Source organism: Prionailurus bengalensis, chromosome C1, assembly GCF_016509475.1.
Source record: "Prionailurus bengalensis isolate Pbe53 chromosome C1, Fcat_Pben_1.1_paternal_pri, whole genome shotgun sequence".
Taxonomy (NCBI): domain Eukaryota; kingdom Metazoa; phylum Chordata; class Mammalia; order Carnivora; family Felidae; genus Prionailurus; species Prionailurus bengalensis.
Genome location: NC_057345.1, coordinates 219,661,908 through 219,689,249, shown reverse-complemented (window position 1 = coordinate 219,689,249; position 27,342 = coordinate 219,661,908). Strand labels below are relative to the sequence as shown.

Below are 27,342 nucleotides of genomic sequence, written 5' to 3'. Positions count from 1 at the left end.
CCATTTGTATTGTCCACTTAGCATGTCTTTTTAACGGTCTCTCTACATCCCAAATGCCATTTTATTTCTAAAAACGAAAACACTTTGTAGGAAACATTCAATAGGGATCCTGGTCCAGGTTTTCAACCAACTCTTTTCTTCTCCCAATTTTCTAATTCAGCTTAAAGCTGTGGTTCTCAATGGGGGATGCTTTGGCACCCCACACCCCCAGCAGACACTTGGCAATGCTTGCAATATTTTTGTTGATCACGACTTGGGGTGGAGCCCGTTTGCATCCAGTGGGCAGAGGCCAGGGATGCCGTTCAACAGCTCCTGATGCCCGGGACGGCAGCCCAGCAACCAAGCGCCATCTCGCCCAGGGCATCAGTAGTGCGGGGTCGAGAAATTCGGGAAGAAAAAAAGCCAGTAACAAATTCCCGTAGCTGTATCTGAGGAGAAGCTGTATTACGTGAAATAAATTTGAAAATCATGTTCTATCTTCCTCTGGATTAGGAAGTGTGCATAAAATGGATCTACTCTTTTCGCAAAGATGGGTGTGAAAGGTAGACACGGAAGGTTTGACCTGTTTGGAGCTGCAGTTCTGGGAAACACCATCTTCCCAGGACTGGGGAGACAGGGAGCCCCCCCTCTTACCAGTGGCGAGACTTCCAGCCAGTCCTTGGGCTCCGGCCTCTTCGTCTGTAGCCTCACAGGGTTTTTGTGAAAATTAATTCAGTGAAAATATGTATCTAACTGCCAGGCCCGTGGAAGTGCTGTGTGTGTTTGCTATTATTATCTGTGATCTCTATATGTGGATATTTTGCTGGTTAAACATAGTTGTATTAAGATGTCGGTTGTAGAAGAAACCTTGATCCTCAAAAAATTAGAAAAAACCCTACCCTATGACCCAGCAGTAGCACTGCTAGGAACTTCCCCAAGGGATACAGGAGTACTGATGCATAGGGGCACTTGTACCCCAATGTTCATAGCAGCACTCTCAACAATAGCCAAATTATGGAAAGAGCCTAAATGTCCACCAAGTGACGAATGGATAAAGAAATTGTGGTTTATATACACAATGGAGTACTACGTGGCGATGAGAAAGAATGAAACGTGGATGGAAGCAACGTGGATGGAAGTGGAGAGTGTGATGCTAAGTGAAATAAGCCATACAGAGAAGGACAGATTCCATATGTTTTCACTCTTAACATGGATGCTGAGAAACTTAACAGAAGACCATGGGGGAGGGGAAGGAAAAAAATGGTTAGAGAAGGAGAGAGCCAAAACATAAGAGACTCCTAAAAACTGAGAAGGGACTGAGGGTTGATGGGGGGTGGGAGGGAGGGGTGGGTGGGTGATGGGTATCGAGGAGGGCACCCACTGGGATGAGCACCGGGTGTTGTATGGAAACCAATTTGACAATAAATTTCATAAAAAGAAAAGAAACCTTGAGGATAAGACAATGAAGTAAACATCTCTTCCTTGCCGGCTGGCCCACTACGGTCTGAAGAGGGTGTTGGAGAGACCGTGCAGGAAGCCAGGGCTCCCCCCTCCTGGTTGCTTCTTTCTCATTCAGCGCCTGTGGTGTGCAACGTAGGCCACCCGGAGGCGCTCACGCTCTAGCAGTTAGCTCCCCAGTCCTGGCCCCCGGTTTCCCGCCTGCTGGTGTCAGCCCCGGCGCCCTGTGACTTGTCTGTCCTCTCGTGGGCGGTGGCCCCAGGCCCTCCAGTGAGGTCTCAATCCTAATTTGTCCTCTCTTGGGTGCTCTCCCTCAGCTCCAGGACATTCTCTAGAATTCTCTTCCACCCTTTCTTCGGAGTTGATGCCCTGCGGTGGGCCGATCATTCTTTATATTAAATTTTCCCCATTCAAATTACTGGTGGTTTTGGACCGGACCCTGATATATGGCATTCTTGAAAGAACCCGGAACGCTTAACGCTCATTAAGTAGAATTTCAAACTCGGAAGTCTTTTGAAAACCAACGTATTCTGACAAATCTTAGGTCAACGTAAAAACCACGTTGCTGTGGACAGTTGGGAGCTTCCACGGGATCAACGCAAGAGGAGGTTTCTGTACAAATACTGGTCTTGAACATGCATCAGCTATAGCAGGTCTGGGGGCACCAACCGCGGACTGGGGATTGGATGATCTTATCTATGGAGTGCTCAGGAAGGAGATCTGAACTGTAAGCTGTCCTTGGCTCGAGGAGACACAAACCCCTCTTGTGCCCTGATGCAATATAACCTTGCGGGTCCTGGACCCAGACGGTGCCGGGGACGGGCCCTCGTGACCTCCAGCAACGTGCTGGAAGCATTTTCTCAAACGTAGGCGCCCAACCCACATCGCCCACACCAGCACTCTCCCAGGGTCAACACAAGGTATGGTTTCGGGTGACCCTTGGTTTGCGCTCGCTAATGTCCCGAAAAGGTGGCCCGCGTCACCAAGCTGACTTCAGGTGCAATATACACAGAGTAACTAAAAATTAGCAAGTAGCCAGACTTTCTCTACTTCTGTCCTTGAAGAAATCACAGTTGTCTCTAGCCTGTAACTTCCTCAGTTTATTTTTTATTCTAAGAATGCCAGTTCTTGGAAGTGAGCTCTTCCGATTCCTGTGAATATACTCTTTGTTTTTTCCACAGGGCAAGAGAAATTAATTGATTTGACAGGCTTAAAAAAATGACCCCACGTGTACAGAACAATTAATATGAAATAAAGATCTTCTTTCTCAGTGGGAAGAAAAAAAAACACAAACCACATGGCTAAAGTCTTTCAACATTTCATGTTTTAATTTTTCTAACAGTACATTCTTTAAAAGAAGTTAACAACTTCAATTCCAAATATAAGGATTAAACAATGCAAATGGAAAGCTGTCGTTTTTCGGTGGAGCTATTGCCTAATTACCCTGGAAAAAAGTATCCTTATGATTGAACCGATGCAAAAATCCCTTAGAAAAGCTTCATTTGTTGCCTGTGAAGAGTCTTCTTAAGGTCACTTTTACTTCTAGACCATCCCCTTGTTTCGAGTGAGAAGAGTTTCGCTTGGTAATGGCTTGTGGTTCCACAGTGTTTTGTGTACGGAAAGCGTAGACTAAGAGATACTACTGAAGTCGCTCACATTTGTAGATTGTGCCCCCAAAGGAAGTCCCGACACCGTGACATTTCCCCTCAATTTTCAGCAAGACACAGGAAAAGAAAACCCAAGTCCCAGTTTAGCCTTTACTTCGACTGCCACGTTCAGTGGGAGCCCGGAGCTCCCGTGGGCCCGATGTGCTCGTTAAAATGACCTGCAGGTTCGGAGAGGCGGCCCCGCCGGGGGGGCGGGGGCCGCAGACAGAGGCATCTGGTGGCCGCGGGGGCTCCCACGGGCGAGCAGGGGAGCCGAGTGCCCGGCGGGCCTTCTCAGAAGCAGGGGAGGAAGCAGCAATCCCGGACGGCGACAGAGGCAAGCCCGCGCAACAGCGCTCGCCGTCCGCCGCCCAGGCTCGTGTGCAAGGCTGGTGCTCACTGCTGGGACAGCAGCGCACTCCTGTTTGCTTTCATCTTCTCCAGACGCTTCACTAAGTGGCCGTTGCTCACCTCAAGCTCTTCGGTTTTGTCCAACGCGCAGCGCAGCTGCAAACAAAGAGGAAAGGCCGCTCTGAGGAACCCGCTTCCCCCAAACGTAAAAGGGTCGCCCAGATTCCATCCTACTGGAAAACGCGGTCGTAGCCCGGACCCACTGAGGTCCTAGAGGTACATACGTACGCATCTGTGCGTGGACGTATTTTTCTGAACGATTCCTTAAGTAACACAAAGGACAAGACTCTGGCCTCGTGAGTCACTAGGCAACAGTCATCCTCTGGAACAACTTGGCCCCAGACTCCTATGACACGGTCCTGGGGGTCCTGAGGGTCTCACAAAAGGTAAGGGAGGCAGAGAAAGAAGAGCGGGGCCCAGGCCCGCTGCGGGAGTCGGTCACCACAGCCTGGGCAGCAAGGCTTCTGCAACCAGAAAGGAACGCCTGAGGCCAAGGCGGTCTGTCCTGGAGCCAGGGCCGCAGAGCCTGGGAGTCAGACGGAAGCCCCAACAGCAGGGAGCCACGTGGACTGGCAGGCAGGTGCAGGTGCCCTAAGGTGGGGGTGGGGGAGCGGGTACAGCAGCCACGCGGTCGTGCAGACACGCGTTGTGGGAACAAGGTGTGGAGCCCTACTTCTGATCCAAAACCTCCAGGGAGGGGGGCTGGGGTCCCGAGGTTAGCCCCCTCTGCGTCCCCTCTCACCGGCAAGGGCAGAGGCAGAGGCAAGCCCTCTCGGCAAGAAATTTCCCCAAGTCTGGCCTGGAGTGTTCCTACAAATGCCGATCAAGCACAGATTCACAAGACACCCAACGCACGAAGGACAAGCATCTGACCAGCAGAAGCAAGAAACCACAGGGTCAGGCCCTCAAAGACACGAATCCATCCTCAGACGTGGAAAACAGAACAGCTGTGTGTGACACCTTTGTTTTTAATGTGTATTTTTGAGAGAGAGAGAGAGAGAGCACATGAGCGGAGGAGGGGCAGAGAGAGAGAGAGAGAGGGACAGAGGATCCAAAGCAGGCTCTGCGCTGAAAGCAGTGAGCCTGATGTGGGGCTCGAACTCATGAACCGTGAGATCATGACCCGAGCCGAAGTCAGATGCTCAGTTGACTGAACCTCCCCCCCACCTCGTGTATGACATCTTTAAAGAGATAAGGATACAGTTAACAAAGAAGCAGGACCACATGTGACCACACAACAGGAAAGCATCAGGAATGAATACACTTTAAAACCAGAAAAGGTGAACGGGAAGATTCGTCACCAGTGCAGCCAGGAAGTGGGAAGTACAAGGTCAGGTGGCTAAGAAATGCGCGGGCTGCAGGGACGGTCGGCCAGCCGGCCTTGGCCTCGGGTTGGAACCCCCGCGGGGGAGCGGACACACCAGGGAAGAGGAATACTTAAGGAGGTCATGGTTGCAAACTTTCCGTACTTGACTTAGAAAAAAGACTTCCTGGGGGCACCTGGGTGGCTCAGTCGGTTGAGTGACTTCCGCTCAGGTCATGATCTCACGGTTTGTGGGGGTTCGAGCCCCACATGGGGCTCTGTGCCGAACACCTGCTCGGAGCCTGGAGCCTGCTTCAGATTCTGTGTCTCCTTCTCTCTCTGCCCCTCCCCACTGTGCTCTGTCTCACTCTCTCAAAAGGAAATAAATGTAAAAGAAAAAAAAAAAGAAAAAAGAAAATAGACTTCATGGATGCAAGAAACACCACACGCTCTTGAGCCAGCAGAACAAACAGCAAGAAGCCTGCACACAGCACACTGGGGTGAAGTTGTAGAAAATCAAAGACACAAAGAACTCGAGAGAAGCTCGTCTGTAGGCGGCTGGGCAGAAGGACAGACAGACTCTCAGCGGCAGCCTTGAGAAGGCGGCCGTGATTTGGCCCCAGGCTCCCCGTGACGTAGGCAGATGTCCCCTCCCCTCCCCCCCTGCCCCGTGCTGCCAGCTGGACAATTGTCCCGCTCTCCCGGGAAACAGCCTAGAAAATTTACCTCTCTTTGGAGTTTCCGCTTTTCAGCCTTAAGTTCATCTTCTATCTTTTCGGCGTTTTCGGCTGCCGATTTATAACGTGATACTTGACTCTCTAACCTTATTACCTAAAAGGAAGGGAAACACCGTATGTATAAATTCATAGGCCTGTTTTCTTTCTCCAGTTGCTTTATCACATGTGAGACCAAGGGGTGTGGCTTAGGGAATGGGGTGGGAGGACAGACGATGCAAACGTATGATCTAGCATGTTGGGCTATCGTGTAGGTTCCAGCCAAGCAAGCTGTTCGGAGCACCCCCCTGCTGACACCTGCTAGGGTCTCATTCCCTCTCTGACCCCTGGTCCAGAAGGGTGGCTCCCACAGTGCTGCTGTCCCCTTCCCTGCTTGGGGCCATCCTGCTGGAGAAGGCAGGTCGATGCAGAACGACACTTAGGCAAAGGACCTCAGCTCGGGTCCAGTGTCTCCTGGGGTGGCATGGTGTGGAGGTGGCAGGGGAGAAGGAAAGCCCAGGAAATAGCGGGGGGGAGGAGTCAGAGGCTTTGGGATGGCAGTCCCCAGCCAGGTCTGCGGCGAGAGACAGAAGCAGCCACGGCCCAGCGGAGACCCTCGGTCCACGGAGGCCACAGCATGCTTCCTAAACTCCTTCCGTGGGATGCCATTCTCACTTCTCTGTCCTCAAACATTCCCCAGAGTTCGAGCCACGCAGACCCATAACTGAGGGGGAGAGAGTACCATTTTTAACTCTCCCTTTGGTTAGGACGCAGTTTGCCCCAAATTTGCCCAGCATGCTGGAGGCAATGAATACCCCAAATCTAGGAACCAGAGAGAGCCACCTGGTTGGGAGAGAAAGACGGAAAAATCCAGGCAAGAGGAATGTCGCTGCGTGAAGTGTTTTAATATTAAATAAATTATGTTTAAAGAACAAGCTTTAAAAACTTCCCAGCCACTTTAGTGATTTTCTACAACCAAGCATTGTTTATAAAGGGTTAGTATCCGTTACAACAGCCCGAATCCTAATAGTGATCTTCCCTTCCCTACTCTCTCTCTCTGCAGGAAATACACGGAGGACCTTTTTTGGTTCTAGAAATCTGTCTGCTTCTCTTGGTGCTCAGCCTTTCCGAGCGAGTTCTAGCAAGTACAACCTGCTTAATCATCACTGTCACTCTGCCCAATATTGCTTAAAAGTGTGCACGTACATTTTGTTCTAATGCTGTTATCTCTTGCTCAGACTTTGCAAGTTTAAATTTGAGGTCGCTGATCTGTCTGTTGGCATCCCCTAAAGGGTGAGAGAGAAGGAACACGTGTTAAGCTCTTCGGGCTTTTTAAAGTGTTGAAACAATAGTTACTGGGAACCAAGCCCTTCCTTAGGAACCGGCATGCATATCTGTTAAGTCCTGGCCTGTGGCCCCACACCTGGTGGGGCTGAGACAGGAGAAGGCACGGGTTCTCCAGGAGCCGCGGATGGCAAGTGCCAGGCAGGAGAGCACCTGCGGGCACAGAGGACAACGAAATGGTAGGGGTGGGGCACACGGGGGGCGGGGGAGACTGGCAGTAATTTTATCTCCTTCAAGCTTCTTTCTGGTTTACGTGTATAGAAAAACGCCTTTGAATTTTTCCATACAACAGGCTGATCAAAAGGCAGTTATATCAGGGCGCCTGGGTGGCTCAGTCGGTTAAGCGGCTGACTTTGGCTCAGGTCATGGTCTCGGGGTTCGTGGGTTCAAGCTGTGCTGACAGCTCAGAACCTGGAGCCTGCTTCGGATTCTGTGTCTCCCTCTCTCTCTGCCCCTCCCCTGTTCACGCTCCGTCTCTGTCTTTGAAAATAAATAAACATTTAAAAAAAAAGACAGTTGTATCCAGCGTAGTAAATATGGTTTCTCACGGGGCGCCATCTGGTGCTATCTTGGCGCACCTGTTCTATTCTTTAGGCTCAGACAGAAACATCCTTGCTCCACCCACCTGCCCATCCTTGTTCAATCCCACACAGAAACTTCTTTGCACTCTTGTGCTCAAGGGTTTGGGGGCAGCCAAGGGGAACACCAGGCTTTTTTTGCGAGGATGTTTTTTCTCTTCCAGCACAAATATGATAAAAATAGGACACGTAAAGCATTCACTTCTACACAAGGGTTGACATTTACTTTGTAGGTCCATTACATGCACGTCTGTCCCGTTTTCTAAGACGTCATCTCCAGGACGCAGATTGTCTAACTTGCCATTCTTCTGTCTCTCTTCCAGCTGCCCTTTGAGTTTCTTAATCTGAAAACACCCACCGATAAAATAGGTGAATTTCTCTATTCTCAAGGAGACTGAAAAGCTGAGCTTAGAGCCTATCAGGAAGGAAGCAGAGTGTAAAGAAACAATACCCCATAAATACAATCAGATGTTGCTCTGGAGTTATTCCGTGGGTCTGCAAGGTGCCAAAGAACAGGGGTTACGTGACGAGGTACCAGAAAAACGTAGTAAGAGGTTATAATCTACCAGCCACCTGAGTAGGGAGTCTCTCCTCTCTAATAACCAAACCAAGTAAATGAAAAACTTTGGCCGGTTAGTGCTTTTCTCAGAAAGTGATGGCATAATGGGTGAAAATGGAATTAGATTTACAATATCAGACATACATCATTTTGTAACTTGGGGTGAAAGGTTATTTCTAAGTTTGAAATTCCTCTTGAGTTCAGGAGGTGATGGTACATAAAACACTTGAAGTGTTTATCTAAGGGTTAGGAAGTCGGTGTGCCGGGTCACCTTTTCTTTATTCACTAAGAAGCCAGGAAGGACCTTCTGGATCCCCCCAGGCACAGAAATACTGTCATCGTGTCGCCAGCAGAACCGTGTGGTCGCGCACAGAGCCCGGTCAAGGTGCAGGGGTGCCACCTTCAAGGAGCTGGCCCCTGCAGAGCTCTCCTCTCCCCGGGGAGAGCCAGGTAGAGCCGGAAATGGAGTCAGCAGCCGGGACTGCAGAAAGTTACGGTGTCTAGGGGAGTCTCCCAGCTCTTGTGCTGTTAACCTCCATCCCCCGGGGACCTGGGGGGCCCCACCTCCCCGAGCGACCAGCACCACCAAATCAGACCCCCTGCCCCATACTGACCGTTGGCGCTCTCTGCTCTGAGAAAATAAGTACGGAATCGCGATGGATACACGTTCTTAAAAGATCAAAGGAACCTCAGTGCTGCCACCACATTGAGCGCTTTCCCCGATTTTGAGGGAACTCTTCAAGAGAATTGTCACAAGTAAGGCAAAAATACCTTTGATTGCGCTCATGAAGGAAAACGGAACTGAGTTTCCTTAGAAAGGGACTGTGGCAGGGTTTAAGAACTATGCTGCATACAAAAAAGACCAAATGGGACAGCTGGTTAGTGTTTCCGGGGTGGAAGAGAGCCATGAAGGTAAGCCCCAATTAAAACAACTTTGATCGGCTGGAACGAGAGAACATCTGCCGGAAAGGGGTGGAGATCGCCCAGAGATCCCAAAACCGACTTCTCTGAGCCGGCGGAAGTGAGAGAAGTGGTGTCTGGGGTGACTCAGTAGAGCTCTTGCCTCGTTGCCTCAATGGCTAATCTAGGCTCTTCACATAAATATTTATTTTAAGTAGCAATTTGCATGGAGCATCCCAAATTCAGTTCTGTGGCCTTGAGTCTTTGGGGACATCCTCTCTACACCTCGCATGACCTAGGATGCCCTACTTGGATAAAAATAGCAAGAACATAGGTTGGCTTGGTCATCTGCAGACATGACGTGCTAGGGTTTTCCCGACGAAGGGAGACGGTCAGGTGTCCCCCCGCCCCCGCAGAGCTCATCAAGTAATAAAAAGATTGTTACCTGTTCCAATAAGCATTCCCGTTCATCAACAAGCTTTTTCAACCTAATATCTAAAGAAACCAAAAAGACACAGGTTGAGGTGGATCCGCGGAGCGCACCTTTCAGCAGATCGCTACACCGAAGAATGAGCATTGAGGTTAGTGAAACGAATGATGAAGGTATTATGCACGTACCACAGCGAATGAGGCCACAGACAGGACTGGGGAGGACGTCAGCCGAGGGAGGTTGAATTGGGTCAACCTCCTACAACATGCTTATCTCATCATGGGTAGCATCCGGCTGCATGCAAACAGGCTAATCTTCTACTTGGGGTTAACATGCAAGAGCAACCACACTGCAACACAAGATCTCACAGGCTTCATGGTTTAACATCATTAGCAAGGTACAAACGCACTGGGCATCGTGGTTCATGTCAGTGGCATTTTCATTGTCCTTGACTTGCCGAGTTTATATCCCAGGAGAATTTCTTGCTCTCTTTTCCCTCACAGGCCCACCAGGGTCAGAGCTCTGACTACACGTCCACGAACCTTAAGTCTGCTAACCCGCTCGTCAAGAGCGGATACGGTCTCGAGACAGACGCGGTAACGCTCCAGGTCCCCGTCACCCTCCCCCACCCCAGACAGAAGCATCTCAGGATCCACCCCCAACCATTTCTTTGAAGGGGCGTTGAGGAATACGATCTGGAATACAGAGGAGGAGACCAAGGGCTGGGTTTGGGCAAAACCCTACACCACTTTAAAGGACAAATCAGGATGGTGCGATGGTGACAGTGATGCTAATGGGTCCTGCACGGTCACTGCGTCCCCGCTCGGCTCGAGCAGGCGTGCCTTCACCCGCAAAGCCCCACGGGTGTGCCTCAATACTCCATCCCTCTTCTATAGGCGAGCACCCGTGGCCCAGAACAGCTAAGAACTGTCCTCAGGGCCACACCCCTCACCGCGGCCTCCTCTGTTGTTCCAGATCTAAACCGGGGGACCTCGGTGTCGGAGCCCGACTCCCGGCTCCAGACTCTTACTCCCGAGGGGACACTGCTCTCACACTGCGCAGCTCTGACTCACCACGTGAAAAGGAAATAATCTGTATAAAATGCACTTTGCATCTAAAAAAAAAATCACCTATCTCACATGGTTCCCCAAGTTACACGCTTTCTCTAAGTTGTTTTTCCAAACACCCCAAGTTGTTATTTTCAATTACAAAAGAACTGAAACCAGAAATGTCAACCATAAATTTATGATCTTCTGGATTCCATTTTAACGTGCATAATCAAATTGCTTCTGATATCTTATGATTTCTCTTCCGCAAGCCCACCCAACGCTGAAATGAAATATAAACTCAGCTGTTTGTTCAATATTACTTTTTATCTTATGGTCTATATACAAAAACCGTAGGCATCGTAAGAGGCACTGAATATACTTGAAAATGATCTTAAAGCTCACCTACGTATTGTGTGCTTTTATTATGATATTTCTTTCTATTAGAAGACTCCAAATATCCTGGGTAGCAAGTACAAAACCAAGGTTAAGATGTAACAATAGCACCGGCCAACAAAAGATAAGGGTAACGTGACCTTCACTCTTATGGCGAGAATATGGAAACAGAGAAGTAAACTTTCAAGGAAGAAAAGTTTGGAAGCAGAATTGGAGAGGAAGTTTAAAAACGAAATTGTTCGAAGAGAACGGAAGAGAGAAAGGAGCAAATTAATTTGGTATGAAGAAGACGAAACAGCTTTTTGCAGGTCTACAGTTTTTTTTGCAGGTTTAAAAACCAAGCCTGGTTTGTTGACTGCACGGTGGGGCATCGTCGGTATGCTTACCGGAATCCTTAACCAGAGTACCGCACACCCACCTTTACCCTGTATTTACCAAGTGTCACCGCTCATCGTTGGCCCATAATACTCAGTTACAAATAGACGTAAACCATTCATTTCAAGACCACAATTGCAGCTTTTAGAAACCAGGCATCAAAGAAAACGAAGTCACGGTGTTTCAACTTCAGACTTTTCTCTTAAACGGAGAAGTCAAAATGAGTTGGCTATTAAAAGGTCTCCATTTTTAAAAAAAGCCGGGTTTTTCTATTAAACTCCAATAAGCTTTCCGGTACACAAGTTAAGAGACCCGTGAAATGAGAAACACTCAGTGACAAGGTCTCGGGACAGGGGGCGGCCAGTGCAGAGCGCTCCCGAAGTCTCTGAACCCCTGTTCTCCTTGGTCATTCTTCTGGCCTGCACATCATCACCCCATCTGTCCAGGTACAGCCTTGTCAACCACCGGCAGCCACCACTGTCCCTGAGCCCTCCTCCTCTGTACTGCTTTGCCTGGATCTGGCCCACAGCTCAAGAGAGCGGGTTCCGATTCCATTTTCAGAGAGCAAACGAAGACAGGGTGGCAGGGGGGATAATGATACACGACCGGGAGCATAATTTCCCTTGTGGGGATTAATTTCAGCTGTCGTGGGCATCAGGCCTCCTCTCCCCACAGCAGAGGACAAGCCACCTCCCCTCTGCATTTGCCAAGAGAGTGAGCAGGAGGCTGAGGTCTCTCAAGAATCCACTCCTGCCTCGCACTGACTTAGTTGGGACTATAACCCACGTGGACAGTTTTCATCGTCCCCGGGGCCAGCCTCCCCCTGGCCCCTCCAAGAGAGCCTCTCCTTCCGTCAAAAGGAAGAACAGGGACAGGTCTTTCCCCCTGTTTACAGGCCCGAGAGGTCTGTACAGATGGGAACTGTATACATCAGCCACCACCGAGGTCGTTCACATCTTGAAAAAAATGTAAGCCTTGCTGTAAAAGGCACAGTGGATAGAATGAAAAGGAAAGAGTGAGTGAAAGCCTTGCTCCTAAAAGACACAGCTTTCACTATACACAATCATCACACTGAATAAGCATATAGTCTAACATAACACAGGCACAAACACCCCTTCCTCTCCTTCCGGAGCCTGGACATTTGGAACGAATCTCACTGAGGTGTTCCTTATTTCGATGGCGTGCTGTACAAGGTGGTCTCCTAGCAGAGGAGTCTATCTGTGTGAACTCCCGGAACCAACACTCCAGGGTCCTCGTGACCGTGGAAACGTAAATGTTCAGGTTTTCTGTTCACCAAAACTCAGGGCAATACATCTCATTCCTAAAAACCCTTGAAAAAAAATTTATTGATTCTCAGCCTCTATCGTAATAGCCCAGAATTCAAAATTCTGTTACCTTTCCCTGTTTTCTGTATATACTCATAATCACACTTAATTATGCTTTTGAAGGAAGAGTTCCATTTTACATACAGTGGTATGTTCTGGTTTGGGGCTGGTAAATATTCTCGTTTTTTGATTTAAGGTATCAGTGATCAGCGCTTTCCTCTGTTCTGGATCATACTGAAACCTCAGGGGCCTGGGTTGCTCTGGCGATGGGGCTGACAGGTAGACTTCCCATTCTTTTCTGAGTCAATCTTTTGACTCGGAATCTTTCCAAATTGCCTCATATGCCTCTGTGCATTTCTTTTTTTTTTTTTTTAATTTTTTTTTTTCAACGTTTATTTATTTTTGGGACAGAGAGAGACAGAGCATGAACGGGGGAGGGGCAGAGAGAGAGGGAGACACAGAATCGGAAACAGGCTCCAGGCTCTGAGCCATCGGCCCAGAGCCTGACGCGGGGCTCGAACTCACGGACCGAGAGATCGTGACCTGGCTGAAGTCAGACGCTTAACCGACTGCGCCACCCAGGCACCCCGTGTGCATTTCTGACCTGAATATACCTACGGTGACGATTTCTTGGTAATTTTAAGGGCCTTCCTGTGGACATCAATCGCTGTGCCACAATGTCATTTCCCCCTTGGAACAGGGTCACTGGTGTCCACACTGAAGGCTCTTAGATTATCAAGAAATGGGTTGGCTGTTCAGAATCCCTTTCTTCTTTCTTTGCTCACTTGCTGACTCTCAGCTGTCCCCGTCCACTAGGAGCTGGGTCGTATCTGCCTGTCTACCGGCACAGTGCCTTCCGGATATGAAGTGATCAAAAAGTCCATTACTTAAATGAGTGAGTGGATGATCGAGACCCCTGGACAGCTGGTCTGAGGGGTATGAAGCATGGCACAGTGCCCTTCCATAATGCTGTTGAGTAACAGAGGCAAGAAAGCCCTTAAAATGGTTGGATGATCTCACCATTTAGCGAGTTTGGTTGTCGAATCACCTCCCCAGGGGCCTTTGGAAGTAGGAATGAGAGAACTGCTCGCAAGCGTGCGTTCCAGGGTGGATGCGGCTTTGCTGGAGTTACAGGCAGCCGCCGCCCCCCTTTCAAGTTCTTTGCAGCCCTTGGACTTGAGTCTCTGGCAAGCCTTGTATTTGTCCACGTAGCTGGCACAGGTGGAGAGGGCTTATCAGTCCCCGACTTCAGGATACTTACACAGGAAGAGTCAGTGTTTATTTCCACCATATTCTTCAAAACATTCTAAGTGTTGGGATGGGTCAACACAGTAACAGAATGGAGAGCTTTCTTAACAGAATGGGGTTCCTCACCAGACTCACAGATCACAGGGGAGTCTATGAGGGAAGATCTTCTCAATTCTCCCCAGGAAGGTCCAACACTGGCCCTGGCCTAGGGGCCCGGAGAGAAGCTGATTCGTTACTGACAAAGAGCATCAAGCATGAGTCCTTCACACAAGGCCGACTGGGAATCGGCAGTCCAGAGGTAGGTACTACTTTTAAGACCATAGTTAGGCAGTCAGAATTCAAGTAGGGCCAAAGACTGGAGTCACAGGCTTGTCAAATTATAAAATGTTGGTTTTTTTTATTTCAGTTACATAAGAACACACTTGCCTCAAATTTTATTGAGGTTCTGGTCTTTTTTTTTGCACTCAATTATATCTTGTAACAGTGACATGAATTCATATAATCTCATAAAGTGTCAACAGCATTCATCATGTACAATCCTTTGTAATTTTAACATTTCACAATATTTTTTATTTAACTTTACAATTACTTTTTAAAAGGCTTCCTTGTATAGAAAAGCTAGATTTCCTTCAGGAAGATCAAATCAAGAATTTTCCAATAAGAATATACTGAGAAACAGCAAAGGAAAATATTTATACCAAAACACCAAAAGTGATTCTCTATTTAAAATATCCTGTTACAGTCCAATGCGCAGTTTGCACAAAAACGGTCACCTTTTGGATTGAGTAACACTTAGACAAATAGAAAGAGAAGTAATTTTAAGGTTAAGAAAACCTAAAAAATTTTAGAAATGGTCCCCCCCCCCAAATACCGCATTAGGAAATACAGTTTCAATGTACGTCTCTTCCAGAAACAAATTAAAAAAAAAAATCTTTGTATAAAATGGCTTTGGTACATGATCAGCACAGAGTGAGGTCAAAATCTACAAAACAAATTCAGGTATCATTAACAATGAGATCAAAAGGTTATTGGTTTGAGATAAAATATTTAAACGCGGTAAAGGGAAGGGAGATCTCCCAGTGCTTTCTTATCCCTAACATGATGCATTCCTGTCCTAAGGTGCAAATCTTATCACTCAGTGACCTATACGCTATTTGGCCGTTTATTTCCTTTTAAAATAAAATACCTCATAGGTCATAACGTACACATCAAAATCAAGTATGAAAGCACACGTTTGAATGCGACAGATCAATTTAAATATCACTGTACTTACAATACGGAAGTCTCAGAATGCCATTTGGTCAACTGTATGCCGACAGATTTGGTCACGAGTATCAGCCTAAGGCAAGTGCTAAATAGCTTTAGGTGGAATTTAAGCAGAAATACGAAGTGTTATGAGAGACACAACTGGAGTGCTCTCCGTTGGAACGCATACTGATTACAAGCGTGTCTTTCTTTCTAATCGGGGTGACAGGCTTCGCGAGGAAGTATCCATCCCCAAGTAACAGTCTATAACTCAACGTGGTAGGCAGCTCGGTGGCTGACTGTCACATGGTGCGTCTGAATCAACGGGGGACGTATTAGGAGCCTCGCCAGTGTTAAGAGCAGATGAGCCTCTGACAGCTGGACCTACTGTGCAGTCCTTGGCCCCTCTACAGCCAGCCTCAACTCCACTTACGACAGGGTGCAGTCCTCTTTGCTTTTGCCCTTCTCGCTTCCGCCTCTTGGCTGGTCTTTGTTTTCTGAATCGGAGGCTCCTGGCTCTCCTGCGGGTGCTAGGTCATCCTCATCCTCTACAACCTTCCGGACCATCTGACCGGCACATTCCGTCATCCCCTGCGGCTCTGTGCTTCCCGTGTGAGACGCGTCGTCGATGTCCTCGGGGGGGCTTTCATTCTCCAGCAGGGTGCCGCCGGACGCTTCTGGACTCCCTGGTTCTGGAATGCTGCGGGTGGCGCCGTCTCGTTCAGCGCCGTCTTTTCGAACGGCTTCATCTGGCTCCTTCGTCGCGCCTGATGACTGGGCTGTGTCATCTCCCGACCCCGATGTGTCGCCATCGGCTGCTTCTTTCCCCGCTTTAGTGTTCACGTTCTCATCTTCTTGGTTAAGTTTTTCATCCGACTCAATTTTAGGATTCTCTGGACCATCAACATTTTCACTGCTTCCCGCTACACTCTCCTTTTCTGGGCTTTCAGTGACCTCATCTTGTGCTTCTACAACTGGTTTTTCGTCAGTAGATTTTACCTGCTCTTCTTCCTTAACTTCACTTAAGTCTGGGTTCTGAAATGTTAACTCTTTCTTAACGTCTTTCAGGGTCTCCATAGGCGCCAGTGGTTTTTTCTTCTTGTTTTTCTTCTTCTTGTTCTTCGTCTTCTTCTGGGATGAATCCAATGCCTCTCCCTGTTGGTCATTCTTTTCTTCCTCGGGTTCTTTCGTGTCTGGGGGCTCGCTTTCTGTGTCTGCCACACCGACATCCGTTGCTCCCTGAGGACTGCTTTCGGCTGCTGGACAACAAGGCACGTTCCGCACTTCCGTCTGGATCGGTTTCTCATCCCTCGGCCCCCTTTCCTGGTCCACCTTTTCCTCACTCTCCTCACCTACCGCTGTGCTCTGAACTGGGAGCTCCCTGGGCTCAGCAACTTCCTGCGTGGCGGGCTCTTTCTCTAGGTCATGCCCTGAGCTCGGGTCCAACTCAGTGGGGACATCTACCGCGTACTTTTCATCATCACTCACGGTGTCACTGTTATACCTCGGAGGTCTGGAGGCTACTGTGCCCACCTGCTCCCCAAGCCCCCTTGGCCCTGCCTCCACCACACCCTCTGTGGGGCTCCCACCTCGCTCCCTCATGTCTACACTGCCCAGCTCTCCAATTTCAGGTGTTTGTGGAGATGCAGATTCTTGACATGGCTCTGTGCTACCCTCTCCCAAGATTTTCAAATCTTCCTGTGTTTCTGCAGATTCTTTACTTTGGTTGTTGATATCCAAGGCATTGTAACTGTCCTGCTCAGTCACAGGACCTGGGATTTCACCATCCAATTCACCCAAGCAGTCGGACCGCTCAAGAGAAGCCCCAGTCCTGTCGTCTGGTGTGGACTCAACCTGCTCCGTGTTTTCAAGAAAGGAAGCATTTTCTAGACTCTGGTTTGGAACGGGTTCCTCATCTGGACCATCTGCTAAGACTCCCGGTGAGGGGGCCCTGTCTTCAGAGGCTTTCTGGTCCTCGGCATTTCCACCAGCATGGAACACCTCTGTGTCCGCACGCTCCCGTGCTGGGTCCTCTGTGTGCTGTTCTTGCTCAGTATTCTGCAACATTCCTTTTTCCCCCACATTCTCCACAATTTCGCTTCTCACCTCCACTTCACTGGCTCTTCCTAAAAGACCATTGAGAAAATTGAAGGGACCCCGTGAGGTGGCGACCGCTTCACACACATTACAGCGTAAACACGTGTTCTCTCTCCCACCCGACCCCGTTCCTAAGGAGAGAGAATCGCCAGAGAATCACACGAAACAGAAGCCTTTGCCAGTTCCGTGCGGCCAAGCAGCCATGGCGTCAGCCAACATCCGATCAGCGAGGGCCACTGCCGCCATCTTCAAGGCAAGAGTGGCGGCTGGTGCCATCTCCTGTGAACTGGTTTTCAAAGGGTGCCGTTAAGGTTTACCAGATAGAGCTCTGGATCAGGCAGCCAAACAATCCCAAATGAGGGGCTTAAGAACGACCTCCGGTGCCCGTTCCCTCTTCTCATTTCCAAACACGCATCTCGGCTACTCCTACTTCCTCAGCTGTCCACCTGCACTGCACATCACGTGGCTCTAAAACCCCCTTCAAGCCATCTGAAACCTGCAATTCACCTGAAGAAATTCACCCCTTGGTCAGTCCTAAGGGAGATCCTTCTGAAATAGCTCACATGAGGTAAAAGGAAATCAACCCCCCACCATCTAATTACTGTGTTTCTGAGAAAGCAGCCTGTGCCTGACACACCCCTGCTTCGTTCCCTAACGGACTGGGGGGTGCTTCAGCAGAGGCCAACACTCGAGGGCAAGATGACCACTTACTTAACGATCAGTTATTCACCAACTGAAGAATTACGAACTAAAAAAACCACGTTGCTACTCTGGAATGAACACTTACAGTTTAGATTCTAAACAAACACACCCCCGGCGTATTAGATGCCATGTTGCTATGAAGCGAAAGCCTGATAATTTTCTACCACTGTGGTCTCCACAGTGGGCCCACTCACCCCAGACAAAATGGGAACATTAGTAGGACTTCTAGTAGTTTTGCTTCACCCTTTAAAGATGTCTATCAGGGCACTGGTTTTATAACACACACTTTGCATTGATAAAATAGTATGTGTACATGTATATATGCGTATTTGCGGATACATATGTAGATATGCAGATTAAAAATATACATATTGGGAAGTTCCCGTAATTCTTCACTGATGGGGATTTGCGGTCAAAAAACACTTGGAGCTCACTGATAAAAGTGATATGTCCGGTTCTTTAAGGGTTGGTGTCCTAAATGGTGAACGAAGATTTATAAAATGTGTATTTGAACGAGAGTAGCGTGATCAAATTCCCAGCTGCTCACAGAGCTAATATAAAGGTATGATGGAAATCAACCCATTTTTCTCCTTTCAGCAACTTATACACAAGGCGCTGTATGCGTGTAGCATACACGCATTATGTTGTAAAGGTAACGGAGTATCTCCCTAGGAAGCGAGTCTTGAGAAGCGCGGGCCTACAGGTGTCTACATTTCCATGAGTAAGGCAGTAGGATGAAAGCTTCCACGTGGAACTCAAAGTCACGGGCCCTGGCTGTACTGCGGCCTCACTGTAAAAAGCAGGGGCACAGCTGGTCCTAAGTGACAAGGAGGCCATATCTGCTGGCCGGATTCCGAAGGCTGCACACCAGATTCCGAAAGCCTACCCAAAAGCCAAATATTACGACAAATCTCAACGGGTGAATCTTTGCAGGTGTTTGCAAACTGCAGCGAATGTTCTTATTGTCTGTTGGGTTTCCCAATTTACATTCTTGCAGAAAACAAAATGTGACCTACAGAGGGACAGCACCTCTGACAAAGGGGAAGGCATAGTCAGACTCCTGTTGGTAAAGGTCCAACTCCCACTCTGACCCTCCAGCCTGGGGCTGCCTGTCTGTCTTGTCCCTCCCACCCCCTCTACCAGCCTGGGGCTGCCTGTCCGCCTCGTTCCCCCCTCCTTTGCCCCTCACCTAGGGCACCTGAGAATGGCAACCAGACTGTATGTCACAAGCCCCAAGCCGCCGTCCGCGGGCACCTCATGGCCTCAAAACAGCGAATGGATGGTGGGTAGAATGTGCAGTTCTTGTAAACAGCGTTAACTAACTCACTCACTCGCTCTACAGCCTTGGCTGTTCTGACCTTTCAAGAAATCTGCAACGGAGTAAGTTAAAAGCCGTACTTGGCACATATCTGAGGAGAGGCAAACAGTACTGCCCAAACGGTCCCTTAAGTTCAAGACGATCTTCCTTGTGTTTCACAGTTTCGCTTGGTGGCTTTGAGAAGCAAGAGAAATGTATTCTTCAGCCATCGGTGGTGAGCACAGAGATGCGTGCCAGAAAACACACGTGGGTGATCGCACCGCTCGGCAAGGAAACTCCCATGAAGTGACAGAACGCATGGCATGCTGGGTGATGGTTAATTGATCAGTGATGATTACGCCAATTCTAATAATGCATGGAAGGTGCACCAATGCTGACCGGAAGATACAAGAACGCAAAGGAGAATCGCCACTTACCTAGCGTCCCGTCCCCCATCGTCTTGAGAGCGTTTAACTCTTCTTTTGTTATCTTGGTAGGACCTCGGTGTCCAACGTTATTTAGGGTGTCGGAAGTCTCTCCATTGGTAGTGATCTCTGAATTGAGGACTATTCCGTGTTTCTGGGGACAAAAACAGACTCGTAATACTCGCTGACTGATCTTAGGTTAAACTCTGTTTTGTTAATAATAATTAAAAAGAAACTGTTTTTTCCACCAAGTCCAGAAACTTCCACAGAGTCAGAGAAGCAGCAGACACCACGCTCAGAAGCGTTCTATCAACACACACAAATCTGGGACATCTTCCTCCAAGGGCCGCCTCTTTCTTACATGCACCAATCAATCCCATGCCTTAATGTGCTGGTGACCAGACACTTTTAACAGGCATCCCTTGTAACTGCACGTAGTGGCCCGCAGGCTGCCACGAAGGAGGGCATCAAGCAAATCACCGTCAAGTGACCTCACTTTTAAAACCCTGGGTGCATTCTTTAAAAAGAGAGACAGAGATAAAGAAAGAGTTTATGTGCGTCTTCTGAAAGGAATAAGTACCATTCGTGCTGAAGAAGGAATTAAGAAGTGGCTGGAACATCGGCTATACTCAAAGGAAATATCGCCCACGTTCACCACACAGCCAAACACTCTAAAACCAGTTAACGCTCGGCAGCTCCAGGCTGCGCACTTCACCAGGGATCTCAGACTCACTTACCACTCCTGCTGCCCACGGCTGTCTCCCCGAGCTTAGAGGCAGCCCCCGTGCCGGGCTCACAGCCCTGGGAGGAGCAGTGATAGGAACCTGTTCCCCCTGGTTGACCGCTGTGGCCCTGACCCCTGAATATAAGCAGCTGACACTGACGTGTTTCCACCGCCGATGTAGGAACTGGCCGTGGCCATACCCTCTCCCAACACTGTCTCCTACAATGCAAACAGCCCACCCGGAGCCCGTTTTTCTTAACTCAGTGTCCAGCCAGCAGCTGAAGACCCCTTCACTTGGCCCAAACAGGACGTGGGACTTTCCTCAAACCACTGGGTCTCAAAGTCTAGTTAGTGTGGGCCTCACCTGCACCACTGTTCAGCTGGAGAAGTCCTGAAACTTGAGTCTTCAATAAAAAGAAACACATATGTTCTCTAACTTTGAGTAATGTCCTGGAGAATTTATTAATGAATGTGAGACAAAAATCCAAAAAATTCCTGGAAATCAGAGCTGCTTTTGGGATCAGATATGCTTGTAAACAGACCCGAGGGAACCTGTGCTCATTGGATGTGTCTCTTCAGTGTCAGTGAACCTAAGATTTGTAATTACCAGGACTAAAATCTGGGGCGCCTGGGTGGCTCAGTCGGTGAAGCGCCAGACTCTGGCTCAGGTCATGATCTCCGGGTTCACGGGTTCGAGCCCCGCGTTGGGGCTCTGTGCTGACAGCTCGGAGCCCGGAGGCTGCTTCGGGTTCTGTGTCTGCCTCCCTCTCTGCCCCTCCCTCACTAGCACTCTGCCCCTCTCTCTCTCTCTCTCTCTCTCTCTGTCTCTCGCAAAAATAAACATTAAAAAAGAAAAACCAAGAACAAACAAACAAACAAACACAACTAAAACCAATGACACAAAATTAACTAACACCAGTTCGCACACGCAGTCATTGTTGAGAACCCCGGAATCCGCTGTCACGCGGGTTTTCTCGTTTTTAACTCTACTTTGGCTTCATACCTTCAATTCCTCTTTCAGCATGACTACTTCTTCTCTAAGATCATCTCGGTCACTCCTTATGGAATCAAAGAACTCTTTCTGCCTCTCTAAAGCCTGAGTGTGAGCAGAGGAGAGAGAGAGAGAGAGAGAGAGAGAGAGAAAGATTCGCACGGGTGAGCAGGTGACTGAAGCAGGAATAAGGAGGCTTCTGCTGCATAAAACGCCAACAGGGTTAAGGCGTTGTGTAGGATACGCTTAAAGATACAGACAAAACGCCAAGAATAAGCTCCTCGGGGATTTACGCCAGCCGAGAAACGGCGCCTCACGCTCCCTTTAAAGGCATTAACATTTGGAGGCTCCTGTATCCTATTTCTGTCCGTCGCCGCTCGGCGTTTGCTGTCCCCGATGCGCACCACGTGGTCCTGGAGCAGACGCACGCGCTCCACGTCCTGAGCGAGCGTGGAAGGGGAGACGGAAGGGACAACAGGGACGGCCTCGCGAAGCACGCGCACGGCCGGTGTGCTCCCACCTCGGAGACCCGCACTGGCGCCGTGGAGGGCGCCAGGTTCTGGAAGACGGCTGTCATCAGGAAGCACGGCGGTTACCCTAAGCGGGTTCCTTCCTACTCATCACGCCTAAAGGCAGGTGGGCTGCTTTTGTCATTAACGGAGGGGGGCGGCTGAGGCCTCCAGGGGCACATTTCAAGGTGGGCATAGGTGGGCACAGCGCCCTCCGCCTTGCGATTCCTCAAATGCCTTTCAGAAAAGCCCGGGAAACGCCACACAGAGACTGACTCCAGGAGGCCGGAGCCTTCGCCCGTCCAACTGCCCCAGCGTGCCTTCCTCGCTCCTGACATCTCAGCGTGCTGCCGGCCTGCTCCGTGCAGGCAGAGAGCCCGGTGAGTGTCCACGACATGCCCACCCCCCGTCCCGGAAGTCAGCTTCAGGTTCAGAGTTAACGGCAGCTTGAGTAAGCCAGTGAGTTCTCGGTATTACTACCTGGTGTCACCTGGGGCCACATGCACGCTCATGCAAGTGTGTCTGCAAACCGAAGACCCAAAGCACTGTATCTGCGGACTGCCCGTGTGAACAGTTGCACAGACGTGGGAGTCCTACCCCTATCTTCTTGTCTTTCCACTCTATTGTCTCCTGAAGGTCAGAAATGTCCCTGATATAACTCGCCTGCTTCTGCTGTAGCTGTCGGATTTCCTGAAGGATAGGAACAGATAGAAAGAAAGCAGATAAAGGGTTAAGCGAGAAGACAAAGGGTGGGCTGGAGAGCTCTGACCCCCAGGGAGCCCCAGCGAGCCGGCAGGTATCAGCCCTGATGCCCTGATTCGACCTGTCTCTCTGCACGCAGGAGCCTTTTCCTTTTCCTGCGCCTCGTCCCCAGCTGCCAGAGCGCAGATGGAAATCCTGCCTGGGGGAAATTCTGAGAGGCACTAAAGTTCTGATCAGGTTAAAAAATTAGAACCAAGCCTGTATCGGTTTCTGTTGCGAATGTAACACGTTACCGCAAATTCAGCAGCTTAAAAACAACACGGGTTTATTCTCTTCGAGTTCTGGAACTCAGGGGTCCACAATGAGTCTTACGCCCTGGAGTTACGGTGAGGGCAGGTCTGGACTCTCTTTGGAGGCTCTAGGAGAGAAGCTGTACCCTCCCCTTCTTTTCAGCTTCCAGAGGCCGCCGTGTTCCTTGGCTCACGGCCCTTCCTCCCTAGGCACCAGCCTCTGCTCCCTCCCCGCTGCTGCCTTTGACTCTCCTGCCTCCCTGTAATAACACCGGGCCCCCAGATAATTTAGGGTCAATTCTCCATCACAAGGCCCTTAACTTAATCACACCTGCAATGTCCCTTGGGCTGGGTAAGGTGTCACATCCACAGATCCCAGGAATCAGGACGTGGACCTCGTACGGGGCCATCATTCTGTCACACCTCCCACAACAAACGCAAAGCCACCAAAGGTGAAAACTTTCGGGGCGCCTGGGTGGCTCTGTCGGTTAAGCTTCCCGCTCAGGTCATGTACGATCTCACAGCTTGTGAGACTGAGCCCCGCAGAGTCGGGCTCTGTGCTGAGTGCGGAGCCTGCCTGGGAGTCTCTGTCTCTGCCCCTTGCCTGCTCACGCATACACATGCGCTCTCCCTCTCTCAAAATAAGTGAACGTTAAACAAACAAACAAACCAACAAAAAGGAATGAAAATCTTCAGCAGCAAAAGGGACTATTCTCCTTAGGCGAGGCATGATGAAGAATTAGCCTGAACTCTTGATTTTCGAGAAAACGGTTCACTTTCATAATGCACCCACAACGCCCTCCTAAGCCACAAAGAGAAGAGAAGACCGGGAAGGGCCACCCACCTCCAGCATCTCTTCTCGTTGCTTCAGGGCCTCCTTAACTTCGGCAAACTGGAACTGCAGGACGCTGTGGGCGTGCTTCTCCCTCTCGAACTCCTACGAGGGAGGAAAAGACTGACCAGGGAGGAAAAGACCGACCGTGCACGTGGTGGTGCGAACGCACTTTCTTCCTAGTCCGCGCTCCGCGACTTAACTGACCTTGGAACAGACTACCTGTTACCGTGCCCGCCGTCACCGCTTTCAAGGCCTTTTAGCGATGTGAGCCCACTTCTCTGCACTTTCTGGTTTACCGTGAGCTCTCCCCGAGGACCCGGTGCATCTGACAGGTGCCCCCTGACACTTCGCGGGCCGGCAGGGCCCAGGAGGGGTCCCTTCCCTGGGGGGCTGCCGCAGCCCAGGCTGTCCGTGCAGGGGGGTGGCTGTGCCACGGACATCGGAGGGAACTCTCCCCGATTTTGAAATTCAACAAACAGGAACACTGGGGACCAAAAGGGGTGTAGACATGGTCTACTTTGGCAAGCATATCTAACTAAGTGGATGGCCGACTCTGTACTCCGGGGCCCCCACCCCAGGGACAAAACAGGAAAAGGTGGGGAGCACAAAGATCGCCCAGTCCGACCCCGTCCTCACCCCAGGGACCCGGCAGCACGCTCCTCTGAGGTCCCCGAGAAGCTTAGACGCTGCACGGTCCCTGAGGACGGTTTGGTATCCAACTGACAGCCGACAGCTTAGGGGACAGCAGGGTCCATCTCCTAGGTCGGTGAGGGGTTATTCTGGAAGGTACATGACCTTCACTTCTCACCCTGGCATCACTGCTCGCCCACTTTCTGAAGTCCGAGGGTCTCCGTACCCTCCTAGCTGTGACAAGGGCCTGCCTTTTGGGGGCTCTGCTCGGTCCCTGCTCCCCAGCTTGGGACAACATTCCAGATTCATCCAAATTCTCTGGAATTAGATTTGGGGGTTCTTGGTCTACTTCCTGATGCCTAAGTGAGGACATCCGAGGGGTACTTAGAAGGCATTAATGTGTCCTCCCCCACACATGGGGCCCAGAACGTTCTCTCTGCTCCTATATTCCAACAGGGCAGCGGGTCTCATGGAAAGTTTCTCCTTTGTTTCAGAGTCTCGCTCCCAGAAACTTCATAAATAAAATTCTTCTTTAGCTTCTAAATCAATTCTATAGCAGTCAAAGAAGGAGACCTTTGAGGTGTTAATGGCAGCTTGGTTTTGACCCTTGGGATTTAGGGTACAGAGTCAGTTAAAAAAAAAAGATAGGGACACACACAACATAAATTTTGCTTATCTCAGCAACTCTGGAAAATCAGACAACATCCCAGGGGTTGACAGACCAAATAATTCCTAAAAATCTGAAAAACAAGTATTCCTTACTTTATGTTCCACAAAGAACATCTAATTAGTCTTTTGTCATTAATTTCAACATAGGCTCAGACTTTTTGCTGGTATCATAAATTAACCTAATTTAGCTTAATGAAAGTATTTAATCCTTAAATAGAGTAACTGTAACTTTCTCCAATCAGTAGAAAATAAATATCGTTTTCTTAAAAGATTTGATATCTACAATTTCTTGTCGGTGATAAGAGGTAACAAAATAAAAATCCAGAAATGTAGTTTAATAGAAAAACAATTTTTAAAGATTTTATTATTAAGTAATCTCTATACCCAATGTGGGGCTCAAACTCAGGACCCCAAGATCAAGAGTCAAATACTCTACCGACTGAGCCAGCCAGGCGCCCCCACAGAAACATCTTAAAGCCTCCATTTATGACCATTCAAACATGCTGGTTTTTATAGGCATGTTTTTTTCATGGTTATGACTTTATCTTACATGCAAACACACAAATAATCTCCCAGTAAAATTGTCTCTAGTTTACAGACTGAAATTGTGCACGATACTAATATTAATATTATAATTATAATTAATTTTAATATTATTGCAAATCCCTCAGCAAAGAGCATGGCATTTTTATTCTCAGATGTCTGGGCTTCCTGGACAAGTGGAGGACCATCATTAAAAAAAAGATGATCAGGGGCGCCTGGGTGGCTCAGTCAGTTGAGCATCCGACTTGGGCTCAGGTCATGATCTCGCAGTTCGTGAGTTCGAGCCCCGCGTCAGGCTCTGTGCTGACAGCTCAGAGCCTGGAGCCTGCTTCAGATTCTGTGTCCCCCTCTCCGCCTCACCCCTGCTTGTGCCCTCTCTCTGTCTTTCAAAAATGAATAAACAAAAAAAATTTTTTTTCAATTAAAAAGAAAAACAAAAAAGAAAAAGATGATGACAGGGGCTGCTGGGTGGCTCAGTCGGTTAAGCGCCCAGCTCTTGAGTTTAGCTCCGGTCATGATCTCATGGATTTTTGAGTTCGAGCCCCGAGTCAGGCTCTGTGTTCACAGTGTGGAGCCTGCTTGGGATTCTCTCTCGCCCTCTGTGTCTACCCCTGCTCCAATGATGCATGCATTCTCTCTCAAAATAAATAAATTTTAAAAAGTAAAAATAAACGAAAAAAACTCATACGTACAAACACACATACACATACACACACACACACACACTCCACATACGCGCCATTATCCCAAAGGCACACATTCCACCGTTCTCTCTCGCACGGAAGCTCACTTTGTTCTTCTCTTCGTACTGCCGCCTGGACTCAGCCAGCTGTTCTTCGAGCTCCAGCAACATGTCCTTTAATGTGTCAACCTGGTACATGAAGTTCGTCTTTTCATTGTCAAGCTGAGCGTTGGAAACCATTGCCTTTTTGTATTTCTCCTCAACTTCCGCCAGCGAGTCCTGCGGAAACCGTGTCACGTTTTTGAAATTATAGTAAGAAACCAGAAGGGAGATTAGTTGAGTGGTCTTTGAAAACAACAACAACAAAACAAACAAACAAAATCCAGCCCTAATCTTAGGGCAAATGAACCAGGAGAAGACATACAGGATCATTTCAAACGCACAGAAATTCCCCCCTTTTCGCTTTGGTCAAATCGGTTATTAGCCACTCAGAACATCAGCTATTAACTCAGAGAGTTGGCTCTCAATTGTGTCTGGGAGGAAGATGGCTTCCACGGCCATCAGCACAAGGGAGACACGTGATGAGCAGGCTCTGAGCGCGGGCAGGCCTCCTGCCTCTGACCTCATCACTCAGGGGCACCTGCTGCGGCGGCTTGGGGCCCTCAACAGGTTTCTGAAGGAATCACTCAAGAAATGTGCCCAGAACCCAGGAAAGAGCCGGTGCGTGATGGCGGAGAGAACAGAACTCCCACCGCTAGCTGCCGGCTGCCCCCGCCTGGGCTTGAGGCGGGAAAGGATTCGGCAGAATTTTAGGTTTCAACCCACAGGCCAACCAAGCAAACAACACCAGGCCTCACTGGGTCGGTGCTGGAAGGACAGAGCGCATTCCTTTGAAAGGACAGCTCTGGGGAAAGAGGCCTGCAAAATCAACGTGGCCCTGCTGTGTCTCACACCCGTGCCGGCCAGGCCACAGACTAGACCAGTGCTTACATCCCAGAGCACAGATCAGGGCCAGGTGACCCCAGAACGGGGAGAGTAAATCCCCGGGGCGTGAACCACCAGAGCTAAAGGGAGCTGGGCGCTGTGCGGTCCGGTGCGACAGGTCCCGTCAGAGGCCTCGCGGAGACCAGTGCTGCCTGCAACGTGCGAACCAGGGCGACGACTTTGGGTGGGACCAGTGGCTCCACGGCTGGTTCCGTGACTCCCTTTTCACACGCACTGAGAGCCCGTCATAATTTCCCCCTCTTTTCAAAGAGAGGTGACAAATATGCCAGTGATTACTGAGTCGCT

General features: G+C 49.4%; 1 protein-coding gene across 50 annotated transcripts in view; it reads right to left on the bottom strand.

Moving 5' to 3' along the window:
• Positions 1-2,739: 2,739 nt before the first annotated feature.
• Positions 2,740-27,342, bottom strand: part of LRRFIP1 (LRR binding FLII interacting protein 1) — a 142,914-nt gene continuing 118,311 nt past the window's right edge. For 22 of the 50 annotated variants that reach the window (XM_043578266.1, XM_043578271.1, XM_043578269.1 and 19 more), the window contains 6 exons: positions 26,161-26,331; positions 23,538-23,630; positions 22,299-22,391; positions 21,205-21,297; positions 19,490-19,631; positions 14,084-17,082 (listed from right to left, as the gene is read on the bottom strand). In XM_043578266.1, the coding sequence (XP_043434201.1) occupies positions 15,386-17,082; positions 19,490-19,631; positions 21,205-21,297; positions 22,299-22,391; positions 23,538-23,630; positions 26,161-26,331 (2,289 nt within the window). In that variant the 3' untranslated portion in view covers positions 14,084-15,385. Of the gene's footprint in view, positions 3,591-5,523; positions 5,629-6,716; positions 6,797-7,658; positions 7,777-9,336; positions 9,387-14,083; positions 17,083-19,489; positions 19,632-21,204; positions 21,298-22,298; positions 22,392-23,537; positions 23,631-26,160; positions 26,332-27,342 lie in introns of those variants that run through there. The other 28 variants (XM_043578305.1, XM_043578308.1, XM_043578300.1 and 25 more) reach the window with 3 other exon arrangements.